Source organism: Apus apus, chromosome 1 (assembly GCF_020740795.1).
Source record: "Apus apus isolate bApuApu2 chromosome 1, bApuApu2.pri.cur, whole genome shotgun sequence".
Taxonomy (NCBI): Eukaryota; Metazoa; Chordata; class Aves; order Apodiformes; family Apodidae; genus Apus; species Apus apus.
In genome coordinates, this window is record NC_067282.1 from 125,328,746 (window position 1) to 125,345,699 (window position 16,954).

General features: G+C 42.1%; 1 protein-coding gene across 4 annotated transcripts in view; it reads right to left on the reverse strand.

Moving 5' to 3' along the window:
• The window catches only part of TSPAN9 (tetraspanin 9), a 173,568-nt gene that overhangs the window by 5,187 nt on the left and 151,427 nt on the right, over positions 1 to 16,954 (reverse strand). For all 4 annotated transcript variants that reach the window (XM_051621830.1, XM_051621822.1, XM_051621823.1 and 1 more), the window contains 3 exons: positions 3,471 to 3,662; positions 2,163 to 2,237; positions 503 to 604 (listed from right to left, as the gene is read on the reverse strand). In XM_051621830.1, the coding sequence (XP_051477790.1) occupies positions 503 to 604; positions 2,163 to 2,237; positions 3,471 to 3,662 (369 nt within the window). The remainder of the gene's footprint in view (positions 1 to 502; positions 605 to 2,162; positions 2,238 to 3,470; positions 3,663 to 16,954) is intronic.

Here is a 16,954-nt window from a genome sequence, read left to right on the forward strand (position 1 = left end):
ACTTTTACTGCCACTACTGCATTTTTAAAGTGCTTTGAGCTCAGGGATCACCAAAACCAAATACTTAACAGCATTTAAAAAAGTGAACCAAACCAAAGAAAATAAACATCTCATGCCTAATGTTATGTTAGTCTTCTTGTCACAGAAAAATGAGCCCAAACACCAAAACATAAGGTAATCTGCCCACAACTGCTGAATGACAAAAGCCTAGCTGCCAAAGCTGCAGTTCTACCTCTGCAGGTTGTGCTGGTTCAGATCATCTCTGTGCCTGTTAACAGGCACAGAGGATCTCAGAGAGAGGTAAGCATCTTCCACCTTACAAAGTACACTTTGATCCTAGGTTTCATAGTACTCCCTGGATGTTCAGGAGTGCAAAATCAGAAACTGAAGCCTGCATCAGCCATCTTTTAGACATGGCATGGATGCTATGGTTAATAGACTGCAGCAGCCTTTATGACTAAATTGTTTTGGTTTTTTTTTTTTCTACTGAGAAAATAATTACCTCTGCTTGAATGATATTCCATGCATTTTTCAGTCCAACATTATTTTCTGAATTGTATAGCTTCATACCTTCTTTCAGATCCTTCTTTGCACTCTCACTAACCTGCATCATGTAAAAAATACAGAAAATCAATGCTCTGCTGTTCAGAGTAAAGGACCAAATAATACAATCTTGCTTGTAGAATGCATCTCTCTTACCTTCTCTCACCACAACCTTAACATGGGTAGAAAAGCTCAATCTATAGCTTCAAGACTCTCACAAATCAGTGGGACCTTTCAGCACCTGCCAAAGCCTAGTCTCTCCCTCAGACTGCAAAACTGTGGATTCTCATAATTCTCATGAGATAGGAGACCAAACAGCTTCCCCTCTACTATGAGTCCATCATACTGTCATCATCTGATCCAAACTAACTGAAGAGTGATGAGCAGAAAACTGCTGAGCTTACTTTAACTCTGCCAGAGACAGCTACAGCTGTTCGCAATAATCCACAGCAGCCTCTCCTGCCTACTTTAATTTGCTATCATCATAAAACCAGAGTCCCAGCCTCCCAACTTTAACGTATCTCTTATCTCTTGGACAGGTTCAGGCAAGCTATAATAAATGGCCAATAGAAAATCCATTGAAAAGGGGCTTTATTAATGTTCTCCTTGTGGGGACAGGCTTGTAGAATTTATGATTTTCAAATGTGCTCTTCTCTTTAGAGGAGAAAGCTGGAATGCTTAATGGGACATCTGAGCTGTCCCACTTCTTGTATAAATTTTAGTTCAAACCTAGAGTCCCAGATGCAAGTAGGAATGCACCTTGACTCTGACTTCAGTGAGCTGGCAGCAGAAAAATTATTAACCTATGGATTCTAGCATACAGTCAACTACATTGTAAGACCTACTTCATCCCTCTTTGACATTTCATTCAAAACCAGAAGTTCACCCCAGCTCCCTGAAAAACTGACAGGCATCATAATGACAACCTGGAAAGAGATACAAATCTGGTAGGAGCTCAGTTTTAAAATCAGTCTGGGCATGTTCATGCTGTAAAGCTCTGTCCTGTGTTTAGCAGAGGCCTCCAGTTCCCCAAGGATTTTTCCAGTCTTACCTATCTGGCAGGTCAGCCAGTTGTGCCTAGTTCACTTAGTCTCCACTAGATAGCAGATTTCTACAGATGGGCTTTATGAGAAGCTGCCTCTTGATCCGGTCAAACTCTGGGACTGCCGAGTCAGGTGAGATGGCTGGTGGCATCTGGAATAACCTGAGAATAATCCCAGGCCTCTCTCCTCCAGTCTTGTTCAAGCTAACCAGGTCTTAGGTAGGACCTTCCACAACCCAGGTCCACAAGATGATCAGCTTCTTGCAGAGACATCAAACAGATATGTTGGAAGGCTACCTTAGCTTTTAGGAGAAGACTAAGAGGGAGGTCCTAGACCATGGTTTTATTTCAAGGAGGAAATTTTAAACCTCAATAGGTTCTTGTCTCCTGTTTGCCCTCCTCACCACTTCATCCTCTACCCACAGAAACAGCTTACAGAAAATGACCCAATCTCAAGGTTAAGCCTTCACCAAAGTGAAGAGCAAGGAGAACCCACATACCTCCATCAAGCAGAAGCAAACTGCACTTCGTTTACATGCTAGCACAGATAATTAATCTATATGGCATAAGTGCTTACCTTGTCCATATAAACAAAGAACAGAATGAGTAGTATCAGCTCTGCCAGGAGAATTATCAGCAAAATGACGAAAAACTAGAACAAAGGAAAAACAATGTAAAAACACTTGCCAACTAGAGAGGAGACCTAGGGCTGCTAGAAACTCTGAAGACTATAGGCCTTGTCCTCTAAATCCTTCCTTTACTGCCAAAAACATGCAAGTTTTATTTCAAACTATTCAGGCATATTAATACTATACTGCCACTAAAGCTCCTGTAGGTCTCACCATCAATGAAGAAACTCACTGTCTAGTATTCTCTAAATCTTAGGTTTTGCCTTACTACTGGTTTGCAGGTTCCAGCAATGCTTTTTTCTTGATTTTTTTTTTTTTTTTACTGCTGTCACAGCATGCAGCTGTGGCAGTCTCTTTCCTTCATACAGATTACAGAAAAGATGCCAAACCCATTACCACAAAGATCAATGTCATGTGCCTCATGAATAATTCCCTAGTAGATGGGCTTTAACCACATCTGACTGCCTTATTGGAATAGCCACTGTATTACTCAGCACTTCTATTCCTAACTCTCTGTAGTTGAAATCTCTCTCTGCAGGGGTGTCCCAAGTGTGACCTCCAGTAGTTTCTTACTAATTTCATGCCCACTAATTGCCTTTACGCACTAGTTGACTGCCATATAGCCATGGCACCCCAGCCCCCCAACACTGGAGGAGGTCTAATATGCAGTGCAGTAAGCTCTCCAATCAGAAACTCATGATAGCCATGATAGTATAAAAATACCTTTGTAGAACCTTGCAATATAAACACTCTTTTTAAAAAACCCCAATATTAAACTGGTGTTGCAGTTTTTTGTGGATGAATGGCACAGACCTCATTATTATTGTCTCCTTGCTCTCCTAGCTGTACATCATACAAAAACAAGCAGCAGATAGCAAAAAGCTGGAGTACATTTGTCTTCCAGTTTTCTGAGAGGATGAGATTTTTTTTTTTTTTTTTGTAGGGCCTGGCAGAGACTTTCATTGTTTAACTTTAGGACAGATGTTTTCCCCCAACACCTGACAATGGCCTTAGATAAGGGCAAAGCAGAAAACAGCCATGGGAGGCTTTGAAGTGGCACCCAAAAGCAGCTGTGCTTAAGATTTTTTAGCCAATCCTTCTAAGACACATTTCCAGAAGGACTATTCAGGTTGACTCTGCAGTTGCAATGGCAATGTTACACCTATCCACAAGAATACTTTGCACTGGTCATTTAAATATAATAATAACAAAGCAACAGTCATGGGTCTCAATGAAAAGAAATACTGATGTCTTACACTCAACAGGAGGCACTTGTTTTCCTTGATAGCACCTAGGCAGCCCAGAAAGCCGGTCACCATGACGACAGTGCCAATGGCAATGACAAGATTGGCAGCTGAAAGTGACGGAAAGCTAGGCGAAAATGTGGCAAAGTTTCCTTGTGACACTGACAGCCAGATGCCCACACCCAGCAGCCCACAGCCACATAACTGTAAAGAGAGAAACAAAAATTAAAATAATTAAAATTATTAAAATAAACAGCACTGGCACCTTCTCCTGGAGACTCTGAAACGAAAGCATTTCTCAAAGCACATTCTCAGGTAACTGTTCTGCCGTCATGCTTTCACTGGCTTGGTGCTGAAACAAAGTGTTCTTAGCCAGACTTGGTCATGTCACCTATAGTTATATATCTACTCAAAAGCCACTGGATGGCAGAATTCTCTTTTTAAAGACTCAGCACATGAAACCCACTGATCTCCCATCAGCACAACCCAATTAAATTTTTCTGTAGGAAGGTACAAAGATTATTTGAAAGAATGCTCCCTTACACTTATTTCTGCAGTGATTGGCTCAGAGTATCCAGCCCCCTAGGGCAGGCAAGAAGTCCAAGAGATAATTACAACTAATGGTATAATTTCAATAAATATTTGTCATACAGTGTCTCAGTAGCCAGGCTGGGTTTTAGTATGAGTTTTCATAGCTTTACTGTTGTTTGCCAGCGTTCAGTGTCACAAAAATCAGATTTCTAGGTTTATTATTTACAGAAAGCTCAACTTCTGCTGCTTTCTGTAGGTGAGAGAACCTGAATTAAATTCAAAGATGCTAATAAAACACAAAACTAACTTGATTTTGCTTCTCAGTCTTAACAAAACCATATCTGCTTAAGGAAATAAGGTTTCCCAGCTTAAGTCATAGGGCAGGTCTTCAGAGCAATGGCCAAATGTTACACTACAGGGGGCATAAAAGCTGGTCATCTTTTAGTACTTGCTCAAAATGGCAGTTATACAGATCTGAGACTACTTTGCAGTGAAATCAAAAGTCAGAGGTAGCTGTGCCTTCATTTAATCTCTGAGCTCCTAAAAAGTACTACCACAGTCTTCTGCAAAATCTAGCCTTTGACAAGGCTGGACAGAGAGCAGTACCTCCACTAAAGCAGGGGTCAAACATATCTTGTGATGAACACTTATCTGGCATGATGAAGAGCTACAGACCTAACTTTTGGGCAAATATTCCCACTTCTGGCTGAGATTATTTTACCAGCAGGGCAGATAGTTTAGGGTTCACCTGGCTCCTTTTGGGTATGCTGCTCCACAGAATATAAAAGAATAGAGTATGCTCTTGCATTTGTGTCACCTTATCTATGACTAAGGCTTATGTTTTCATAATCACTTGCATAGTTAATTACTTTTACTTCCACTGTGACCCTTCTAAGCCTTCTGAGCCCCCCCTCCTAGTTTGAAGCTTTTGAAACTGCTTTGCATCTAGGGAGATTCAGCAGTTTGGTGAAAAATTGTGACCAGGAGTAGGCCTTATGCAAGATGCTCACACACATTCCCATGGAAGCCACAGTAAAGCAGACCCCAGTGTACCAACTCCACAAGACCTAACATCATATAAAGTATAAAAATAAAGGACTGTGTAGGCAGAGAAAGGGAATAAGAGATGGATACTAACTTAACTGCATTGGGGATTATGTCCAGACCCCCCCTGCACCTAAGTGTCAGCTTAGCAATCTGTAAAACCCCCCTCAAACTATCTAACGCTCACAAGCACATGCACTGAGTAACACAGAAGACATTTTCAGCATTCTCGTATGGAGACTAGCAAGCATCTCTGCTTCCAAAACTCAACACATAACTTCACAGAATGTGAGCTGGGGAGCTTGGCATTGCATAAATATCAGATCTGTTTCCTGTTAACAGAGCTAGATGCACCTACAATGTCAGTGTGTGCAGTAGGAAAAAGTCATACAGCTACTATCCCTATGAAAAACTGGTATAAAATATACACATGCATGTGGCAGAACAGGGCTACAGGACTTAAATCTCTTTCCAAAATTCTTCCCCTCCAATTGACAGGGAGTGAAGTGATTTGTTCTTGTCTTTGTGAAGTGATTTCTTGAAGTGATTTTTCATTGCCTTTCATGGCATTCCAGCAAGGTCAATGTGAACTTGGAGTAGTAAAGAAGTGTGGGGGTATGTGAGACAAAAGTCTCCTGATCATATCCTGCTGAAGAAACCAGTGGCCATCACCACAGGTTTAAACTGTCTGCAGTTCATGGAATCTGTCATTGCTCCTGCTTTAAATTCCATCTACTCTGTCCTCAATTTGCAGCAGTTTTTTTGTCTCACCCCCTCTTGGAAGCTCAGCTGGAAAACTGCAGGCAGTTGCTCAGGCTGAGAGTGTGATGGTTCAGGTTAGAAGCAGCTCTCAGCACACAACATTCATTTAAAGTTTTGAATGGCATTTCTCAGCTGTCAGGGCTGTACCCTGCCAATACCTGATGGCACTTCAGTCAATGACTTCATGATGGTCCATGGATGAAATGATAAATGTTTCCAAAGAAGCTTCTACCAAAGACTGAAACTGTTCAGTGTAGCTTACATTCAGAACCTGAATTCAGACTTTAAAAGTTATTCACAAATGTGCTTGTTGGACTTTCATACTGTATTAGGCTCAGAAATCACAGCCCTAGCTCAAGAGTTTTGAAAGATGGCAGTGAATCAACAGACCAAAAACAATACATCATTGCTAAGATACAAGGTAGTGGTAAGGAAAGATCAGGGCAAAAGGCTTAAAAGAGGAAGGACAAGTAAATTACAAAAAAGACCACATGCAATCAACAGAAAGATCAGAACATGAAGAGTTGCACCTCAGCATCCAACTCCATTTATGAGGATAGTACCAAAGGGAGTAGAAGATGAAGCCCTTACAGCATCTCTTTAATATTTGAAAACATCCAGCACAATCTTTGTCAGAGATTGAGTGGCTAGGAAGGCTCATGTTTATGATAATTTAGACAAAGATAGAAGCAGCTTAGGTGAGGGAAGGGAGAGCTACGTTGCAAGTGTAAGAAATCAGGAAAGTGATAGGCCCATTGGCCCTCCATGGGATGAACATGAAGACAGAAAAGGATCAAGAGCAGAAGAAGAATCAAATATGGAGACCAGAAAAATGGACAGATGGCCTCTGTCTCTGACAGGTCTCAGTGCAGGAGACACTTCCATACAGGAGAGATAATTTCTTCACTTGCTTGTGGTAGCCACACTGGTATTTTGGTAAACTCAGGAGCAAAACACTTTGCTTTTTGGCAGGTGGCTGGTCACCTACTGTCCTTCACCTTTCCGCAAGTGCCTCTAGCAGGGAACAACCTTTCACATTTGATGTGAAATGTCTGCAACAAAGGTCTTGTGAATTAGCAACACACCTGTGCTGTCTCTAGCCAGACCACTATGCAGATACAAGTTGAATGCCAGACATTTGAACACATTGAGAGAAGAGTCTTTTACAATGTGAAATGAAGTGGTATGTCAGTTGAGGCAGCAGATATGCCCACATTTGCTCTTTCTTCCTGCAATTCTAATGTCCTGCTGAAGACAGCCATCAAATAACTCCTTTCCAACTGCTGTAGTGATTGGCTTAACATGCCAAAGTGCACAGTGTGATTACACTTCCCTCCAGAGCTTTCTGACAAGAAACTTGAGTGCAGTACTAAAATTATACCACAGTATCTGCAGTAGTGATACCGTCACCATGGCTGATTTGCAGGCCCACTGAGCAAGCTAAAAGAAGTTCTCCTTTTCACAAACTTTTTACCTCCTGAAGTAAGATTCCTTCATTCCTAAATTACACTGCAAGTCCAGTGTATATTAAAAATCAGGTGATGTATGGGCTATTATCGACCAAGGCTGTTCTATGCAAACAGGACTATCTACAGTGACTGAAAAGAGTAGTCAGGAAGACTTGAAAGTTGATAAAAGACATTTCATTGTAAAAAATTCCACAAGGTGGCATCCCATACCAAACAGCACTGACAGTTTAAATCAAATTTTATTTTCCTCCCCTCCAGAGCTCCTCAATTTTTGTGCTTTCTTCTCTGTTTTTATTTCTCTTTCTACTGAATAGCAGTACTGTTGATGTTAAAAAATTGTGCTTTAAAGCCTAAGTCCCAGGCCAAATTATTTTTTCATTCATGCTTCTTCAAAAAACCCCAAATAATTCCACTGACTTTGGACTGAACTGCAAACAACTATACTAACCAAAGCTAGCTAGAATTCTTGCAATAAAATATATTTCCCTGACACTTTATTCTCCACCAAGCTTGGGTTTTTTTATACATGAACACTGTAAAAATGCTCTCACAGCTATTTATTCTCACAGGATCCACCTCTTTCTGTTTGGTACAACTGAATCCTGGAGGGTGAAAGCAGCAAAAATAGATCAAGTAATCTTATGAATTCCTTTTTCACCATGTTATTAAGTAATATATGCTGCTTGGTATTTAATTGTGTGAATGTGATAGCACTGATATTCCTTCCCCAGGGAAATAGTTAAACAGCATAATGAATTTCACGGGACTCTTATAAAAAAATGTTGGTTCATTTCCCTCTCACGATTAGAAAATATCATCCTCCAGGTAATCATCAAATATTTCTTTCCCCTAGTTTTGTCATGAAGGTAATTGCAGAACACTACCATAAAGTCAGTCACACACATACTGTTACTTATAGGGTAATTTAATTAAGCTATGGCACACATATTTTGAGCTTGAAACAAAACCAAATGAACACTAACTCCCCACACAGCTTCTCCCTCACTTTGCTATTTCATTCTAAAAGCCTAAATTTTCTTCAGTATCTCAACACCTACTGGTTGTCATCACTGCGCCCAGAAGCCACAGCATTCTAGGAAAGATTTAGAGTAGTCTCAAATGCTTTAAGAAAAAGTAGAACTCCACATAAACTGGGAGAGAGAGAAACCCAAAAGCAAGTCTTTCCCTGACAAGTGCTATCATCAGAGTGGGAAAGTGGCACTTTTATTTTATACTGGATTTTAAGCACTGTGTGAACAATACAAACTCTGACAATAGAGCATCGTATCCAGATTTAGTTGCCTGAACCTAAAGAGGATATAGTAAGAGTTTATAAGACCTAGGAATGGACAACACAGATGGCCAGAGCTATGCTGAGACTGACATATAGTACAGAATGAGACTGTGCACAGGATTATCTAGCCTGGGTGGAATTATTAGCTAAGATGTAAATGAAATATTGACAACTCCAGATATCAGTAGGAAAACCAAACACCCTGACTCTTTAATCTTTTCCAATAATAGGAACAAGGGGAATATTAGCAAGCATTATTTAGTATGTTTTGTTTCACATATCTAGAGAAGTAAATTGATAAATTATGCCATAGGACCACAATTGTCAGTGTGGTCTGGATAATTTTTATTGGTAACAGCATTTGTAGTTCATTAGCATATACACAAATAATAACATTTCATGCTTCTCAGTGTAAGATGACATGCTTCTTACAGCAAAATCATGTATACAGAATTCAGTAAAACTACCAAGCAACGAACAAGTTGGGGTAAAAAAGGGATAGAATGTGCCCTTTTGGTAAAATCTATTAATAGAATAATATTGGATAAACTCCTTGAAGACACTCTTGAAGCAACAGCAACAGGAAACAGGAATCTGGTAAGGAAGGCACTGGTGACAGGAAAAGGTATTAGGCCATATGAGGAGGGGATGTTGCACCTTATGTGAAAATGCACTTGGGATGAGTGAGTTGCCAGTCAAGAGTTCTGGGTCATATTAGTAGGTAGACCAACACAGGTGATGTTGTAGTAGGTATCTGCTATAGACCTCCTGATCAGAAAAAATTAGATGAGGCTTTATTCATGCAACTGGAAGAAGCCTCATGTTCACAGGCTCTGGGCCACATGAAGGATGTCAACCACTACAATGTCTGCTGTAGGACAACACAGCAGGGCACAAAGAATCTAAGAGATTTCTGCACTGCACTGGTAAAAATTTCCTGACACAGGAGATTGAGGAGTCAACAAGAAGAGGTGTTCTGTATGACCTGTTTCTTGCAAACAGGGAATAATTGGCTGGGAATGTGAAATTCAGGGCATTTGACAGTCACCTTGATTGTAGTGACCATGACATAGTAGATTGGTATAGATTTGTATATGTTTGTTCCTCATCCCATGTGTTACTGTCACTTGCCTGTTCCAGTAAACCTGTTTCAGTTTTAATTTCCAACCTTTAAGTCCCTCTTCCTTATTTGCCTTTTGTCTCCCCTTGGAAGGGTGGAGGGGGTTAACAGTGAACAAGTCTGTCCTCTGGTTTTTGGTTCGCCCTGACCACTAAACTGAGACATATATATACAATATATAGATAAGGCTGTCTAAAGTAGTGTGCAAATATATGTATTATTTATTTATACATGGTGGCACTATATCTGTATATACGCATATATAATTTTATCTATACAGATATAAAAAGTTACAGACTTTAAATATATCTACCATAAAACCAGGTATAAAACATTCTTTAGTAAGAGCTAATGGAATGAATAATTAAAGTTTAAATGTAAACCAAAGTCAAAGGCTGGGTTGGAGTACCCCAGTTTAGCATGTGTCAGGGCATAACGAGCCCTGACATGTCTATGGCGGCGGAAGACTTCAAGAAGGTGGAGGGGTGCCAAAAAGATGGCAGGCATATAGAATTTGAAACATGCCAAACGATTACAGACCCCCTCCTAAGAGGCCACCAAGGGTCATCCAGCACAAAGCCTGTCACATGCAAGGAGCCAAATCATTTGAGTGGGACTCAGAAGCCACCTCCATCTTCCTGCAGAACATCAGCTTGAACTTTACCATACAATTAGGGAGAACCCCAGAGCTCTTTGGGAAGTGGTATCTGGGTCTGGTGGAAATACAGTAACAGCACAGCTGGAATAACACTAGCAAACACCATCTTTGAAATAGCACTGCAGGGTAAAGCATGACAGTATAAACTGCAGGAAGGCTATTATCTTGTCCTTCTCACTATTGATGGAAAGTACGAGCTATCTAATTAGTCCCCATAACAAAGCTTCAGCTGTCAACTCTCCAGCAGTGAGCTTTGTTTGTATCCCTGCCATAAGAAAAACAAAGGTCAAAATGAATGAAGAGCCCTGCACTTTTTCTCCAACTGGCAACCTAGCACATATTTTTGAGGACTTCTCCAGGTGTTGTTGCTAAGAAATTTCCTTTTATGGCCACCATGATAATAAAGTTTCACTGTACCCTCTACAAGGATCTTAAAAAGCACCAGCTTGTCAGGGACTTTGCAGTTCTTTTATTGCATTGTGTTCCAACTGGCAGTTACAAGAAGATGATTGAGACTTATGTATTATATGCCACATAGCATGCCTGTAAACCACCAGCACATCTATGCAATCAGCATCGCAACAAAGATTGAACAGACCAAGCATGTCCTATTTTGTTTTGGGAAGGTGAATGTGAACCTGTGTCTTCAGCCCCATAAATCTCTGCTATTTTAAGAAACCATGCCAAAATGGCAGTAATAAAAAATTGCAGGGACCCATCTCATTTGTGAATTATTATAGAGCTCAGGCTGGTAATGGTTTTTCTGGTTTTCAAGGTGTTGGAAGTATATTCCACAGCGTGTTTAGAAGGGCTTTTGAAAAGAAGTTTGAAAGGAGATGAAATAATTAAGCCACATGTCAAAAATGCTGCTAAAGACATTGCGAACAATTTTTTTGACATGTTTCCAAGGTTGCCATATGCAAGTTGGAAACTCCTTCCAAGTCACAGAATCACAGAACAGTCATGGTTGGAAAAGACTCCTGAGATCACAGAGTCCAACCATCATTAAAAAAGAACAAAACAAAACAACAAAAACCCAAATAAACAAACACCAAAAAACACAAAACAACAAAAAACCCCAAACCATAACACAGAAAAAACCCCAAATACACAACAAAACCCCAAAGAAACACGAACATCACCAAGTAACATCCACATAAAAAACCCAATCCTACAGTCTCGGCCACTAGAGCATGCCCTGAAGTTCCACATCTACACATTTCTTGAATATTTCCAAGGATGGTGACTCCACCGACGCCCTGGGCAGCCTGTTCCAGTGCCTGACCACTATTTCAGTAAAGAAATTCTTCCTAACGTCCTATGTAAACCTCCCCTGCTACAACTTCAGGCCATTTCCTCTGGTCCTTTTGTTACTCACCCATTTCCCTACAACCTCCTTTCATGGAGTTGTAAAGAGCAACGAGGTCACCCCTCAGCCTCCTCTTCTCCAAACTAAACATCCCTAGTTCCCTCAGCCGCTTCTTGTATGACTTTTTCTCTAGACCCTTCACCAGAAGGGCTCGGGACTTATATTACAACAAAAAAGTCTTTCAAGAAGCAAAGCCGTATCATGCACCCAGATAGAACCCCAGCCCTTTAAAAGAAGGAAGGGGTGCTAGACAACAATCTGACCAAAAGAAGAAGACAAAGAACAAGCCAGGTCAAATGGTGCAAAAGAAACATAAAACCCAGAGAAAGACTACCAGATACACTGCTAGAAAAGGAAATATATTTTTAAAGGGATAGATTTCATTCATGGCTGCTCAAAAGAATGCACCAAATCCAAGACGGATTTGCCTGAAGTGTCCCGGCATTGATAAAAGCCTGTTTATTGAGGTTCCTCCACTTTCCACTACTGTGGAGTCTGCACTTCTAGACCTTCCCATAGACAGGAATGAAGAAGATCTCCAGTTAGGCTGGGTAACAGCAATAATCAGAGATTCAGGCAACACTCATCTCTGATGGCCCGAGTATGAGCTATGGGAACCCCTCCATGGTGATCTGTTCTTCCAAGATATACTATGAAAGAATGGTGTGGATATAAAAACTAAGCTGACATGCAGCAAAAACAGCTTTTGTTTGATGAGCTCCTGGCAGCAGGATCCTGCAAGCTGGTTATTATTACATGTGCCTCATTATTTTGAAGGTGTGGGTGGCACCCAGAGCACATTTGGTGCTAGGGCATTACTTAATGGCCAACACTAAACAACCACTGGGTGGGGTGTGCATGGAAGTGTTCAGCATACTGGCCAGCAACCATGTCAACAAGGAAAGTTTATTTCTGAGACAGCTTCCCAATCTTGTTACTGGCTTCATAAGGATGCTTTTAGCAGTGATCATGCTAAGAACCCTTATAGATTTTGTCCCTGTATGTGGATGGTGAACAAACGCCAGCAAAACCCCTGCAGCCTGATTTTGAGACAGGTTGCAGCTCATTCAGATCATCAGCAGTCACATGAAATACTGTTCCTACTGGTTGATGAGATAGCCCATCGCTATCCACTGTTTGCCTTTGACCTGTCTCTGGACCAAAAATGTGCTAATCAGTATTTCTTGACTAAAACAGGAAACCTGACAGCAGAAGCACACTTTACAAGGTCCTTGATCACCACCATTAATATGATCATGTACAGTATATTTGACATGACAGAAACAAACCAACAGAAACACATGCTCTTTGACTACATGCAAGGATGGACACTGAGCAGCTCTCTTGGCTTTTTATCCCCACAGATCCCTATATCAGAGAAGCATTTGTATGCACTTAGCTTCATTACTGGCTTCCTAAGGCCAGTTTCTCTAAGCCCAGCAAGCATGCTTATAAATATGCATCCACATAACCAGCCTGGAGAGCACCGACTAGAAATTCTTCTGGCAGACCAGAACCTTGCAGATTTTTTTGACATGTGTGGCTATCCTCGAAACAGTGCTCTTTCTCCGGCATTTTTAAAAACACGACACTACATACTGCTTTCCAAAGGAAGAAACTGCAGCCTGCAGATACCTCTGTGTTTTTCCTACATCACAACCTTTTGAACAGATTTGAAAACTGTATTCTAACAACCTAGTACAAAATGACCAGATAGTGATTTGCTTTGTAAAATATGAGTATGAAGCCTTCCCCGTGACCAGAGCTACTCCAAATATATTTTAGATTATAAAGACCTGCATATCTTTTAATGATGTTCATAATTATATTCTATAAAAAGTCCCCATGAAATTACAAAGGGATCATGCTTAAGTGTGCTGGTTTGGTTTGGTGGGTTTTTTGGTAGTGGGGGAGGGGCCCACTGGGTGGCTTCTGTAAGAAACTGAGAAGCTCACCCAGCTCCAAAACCAGGGAGCCAAGGAGCAATTAGAGAGACAATTAATGTGTTTCTGTGATTAACATATGAAAGGACTGAGATAAGACCTGAGCAGAGCAAGCAGTTGAAAAGAAGAGCTGAGCTGGAGAGGCAGAGCTGTGCTTGTGGTTGGTGAGGAAGAAGGGGAAGAAGGTGCCCAAGCAGAAGTTTCCCTGCAGCCCATGGTGAGATGGCAGCTGTTCCCCAGCACTCGTGGAGGAACGTGGTGGAACATTCCCTGAAGGCGCCAGGAGGGGGAAACTTGGATTTGCTGCCAGTGGACTCTGATTGCCCAGCTGTGGAAGACCCCGGGGCCAGGGGAGGTGGCTGTTCCTGAAGCAGCCCCTGACTCTGTGGGAAGCCCAGGCTGGAGCAGCTCCGGACCTCGTGGGAAGGACTCATGAAGGAGAGGTTGGTGGAGGACTCTCTGCCATGGGAGGGACCCCGTGGGGAAGCAGGGCAGGACTGTAAGGAACCCTTCTTCCTGAGGAGGAAGGAGCAGCAGGAACCACCAGCCTGTGCACTGACTCTAAACCCCATCCCCTGTCCCCCTGTGCCGCTGGGGGGAAGGAGGGAGAGAAACCGGGAACAAAGGGATTTGGGCCCGGGAAGAAGGGAGGGGTGGGGTAACATATGCAAGCCCTGCTCTGTGTGTGTCTGTGTCCTGTGTGTGTGTGGTTAGTGTGAAATTACATTCTTATTTTTCCCCAGGTTGAGTCTGTTTTGCCCGGGACCTTAATCGGTGAAGAACCCTCCTTGTCCTTTGTCTCGACCCAGGAGCTTCTAGTTGGGCTTTGTCCTCCCTATCCCACAGTGTGTGTGTGGGGGAGTTGAATGAGCGGCCATGGGGCTGGTTCTTTGTTGTCGTGTGAGGCTCAAAACATGACACTAAGGAACCTGATAGCATTCTACAATGAGATGACTAGCTTAATGGGTGATAGAGCTGCTGATGCTTTTGACACTCTCTCCCATAATATTAATAGTCAGAATGTTTTGGATTGGAAAGGACCTTAAAGATCATCTAAGTCCAACTCCCCTGCCTTGGCCAGGGACACCTCCCACTACACCAGGTTGCTCAAAGCCCCATCCAGCTGTCCCTGAACACTTCCAAGGAGGGGGCATTCCCACCTTCTCTGGGCAACCTGTTCCAGTGCTTCACCACCCTCATAGTGAATAATTTCTTCCTAATATTTAATCTAAATCTGCCCTATTTCATTTTAAAATCATTCTGCCCATGCCCTAACACTACACATCCTTGTAAAAAGTCCCTCCCCAGCTTTCCTGTAGCCCCTTGTCTTGGGGGCTCCAGAGCTCTAGTACTCCAGGTAGGGTGCCATGAGAGCAGAGTAGAAGGGGAGAATCACCTCCCTTGTCCTGCTCACCATGCTCCTTCAGATGCAGCCTGGGATACAGTTGGCTCTCTTGGCTGCAAATACACATAGTTGAGCTTCTCATCAACTAACACCCCCAAGTCCTTTTCCTCAGGACTGGTCACAATCCATTCTCTAACCATATCCTCATTGACAAGCTGGCAAAGTATCGGTGTTGTGATTAAGGCCAAGCTGGCAACAAAGAACCAGGCACTCACTCCTGCCCCCATAGTGGGATGGGGAGGAGAAGATCTAACAAAAAGGTCATGGGTCAAGACAAGGACAGGGAGGGTTCACTTACCAATTATGGTAATGGAAAAAAAAAAACAGATTCAACTTGGGAAAAAAAAAATCAATTTAATTTATCACTAATCAAATCACAGCAAGACAAAAAGAAAACAAAGACAGGAGCACAAACACCTCACCCCACCCCTCCCTTCTTTCCTGGCCCAAATTACTTTGCTCTCAATTTCTCTACCTCCTCCCACGCAGTGGCACAGGGGGACAGGGGATGGGCATTGCAGTCAGTTTGTCACATGTTTTTTTCTGCTGCTCCTTCCTCCTCAGGGAGAAGGCTTCCTCACACTCGTTCCCTGCTCCAACCTGGGGTCCCTCTCACGGGAGACAGTCCTTTACAAAAACCCCTTTGACATGGATCCTGTCCATGAGGTGAAGTCCTTGAGGAACAGACTGCTCCAGCGTGGGCTGCCCACAGAGTCACAGCCTGCTTTAGGAATAGCCACCTTCCCTGGCATGTTGTCCTCCATGGCTGCAGGTCCACATCTGCTCCACTGCTGCAGGGGGACAGCTGCTGCCTGACCACAGGCTGCCGGGGAACCTCTGCTCAGGCAGCTCCTCTCTCCTTCCTCACCGACCTTGGTATCTCTGCTTCTTGGTATCTCTGCTCAGTATTGCTCTCATCTCCCCTCTCCTCTGCCCTGAGGTCTTACAGAGTTTAGTTTTTCCCTTCTTGAATCTGTTAATCCCAGAGGTGCATCCATTGTTGCTGATGAGCAGAGGCAGGTCTGGATTTTGGAGAAAGAGGAGCTTCCAGCATCTTCTCATGGGAACCACCACTGGGGCCTCTCCTCCGCTACCGAAACCCCACCACACTAACCCAGAACAGTGAGCAGGGAGGGATGGACTACATGATCTCAACAGGTCCCTTCCTATCACACCTATTCAATGAATCTATATCTATATATAGTAATATATCTATAGTATATTGTAATTTATAAAGATAAAAATCACTTTATAAAGTGATAATATTTTATAATTATAAATGTATTTTCTATAATATAATGTAATATTGCATATATTTATAATATAATTAAGGAGATATGCTCTCATATCTCAATCAAGAACTATATTCCATCCATATTCTCTACTACACACACACTCTTTTTCCACGGTATCCAGAATCTGACTGAACAGATAGAGAATACTTCCCTCCATTTTTCACAGCTTATGTCCAACACAAGCACAACTCTGATTTGCTAATGATTGTTGTTAATTATTAGGTGGTAAACATCCTGTTTGTTAAATTCCAAGGTGATAAATTGCCAGTAGTTAAAACAGAAGTGTGAAAAATGTAGCAATAGCAAGGGACTTGCAGAGGCTGGAAACAAAGGATAAACCTAAGGGAAACATATACCTGAGGAACGATAAGCCTAAATACAGACTTTCTGCAGGATTATTTGAGGAAAAGCAACATAAAAAAGCAAAGTTTCAAAGCAAACGAGACACTGGACTGTGGTAATTCTTGCCCCAAAATGTAAGATTTTGAGTGGCACGCAGAGGCAACAAAAAGAAACAACAAAACTGTCCCTGCCAGCAGCTATGAAAGGTCAAATCTAGTTGTGGCAATGTCAGTACTACAATATTTTTGTACACACGACACCCAA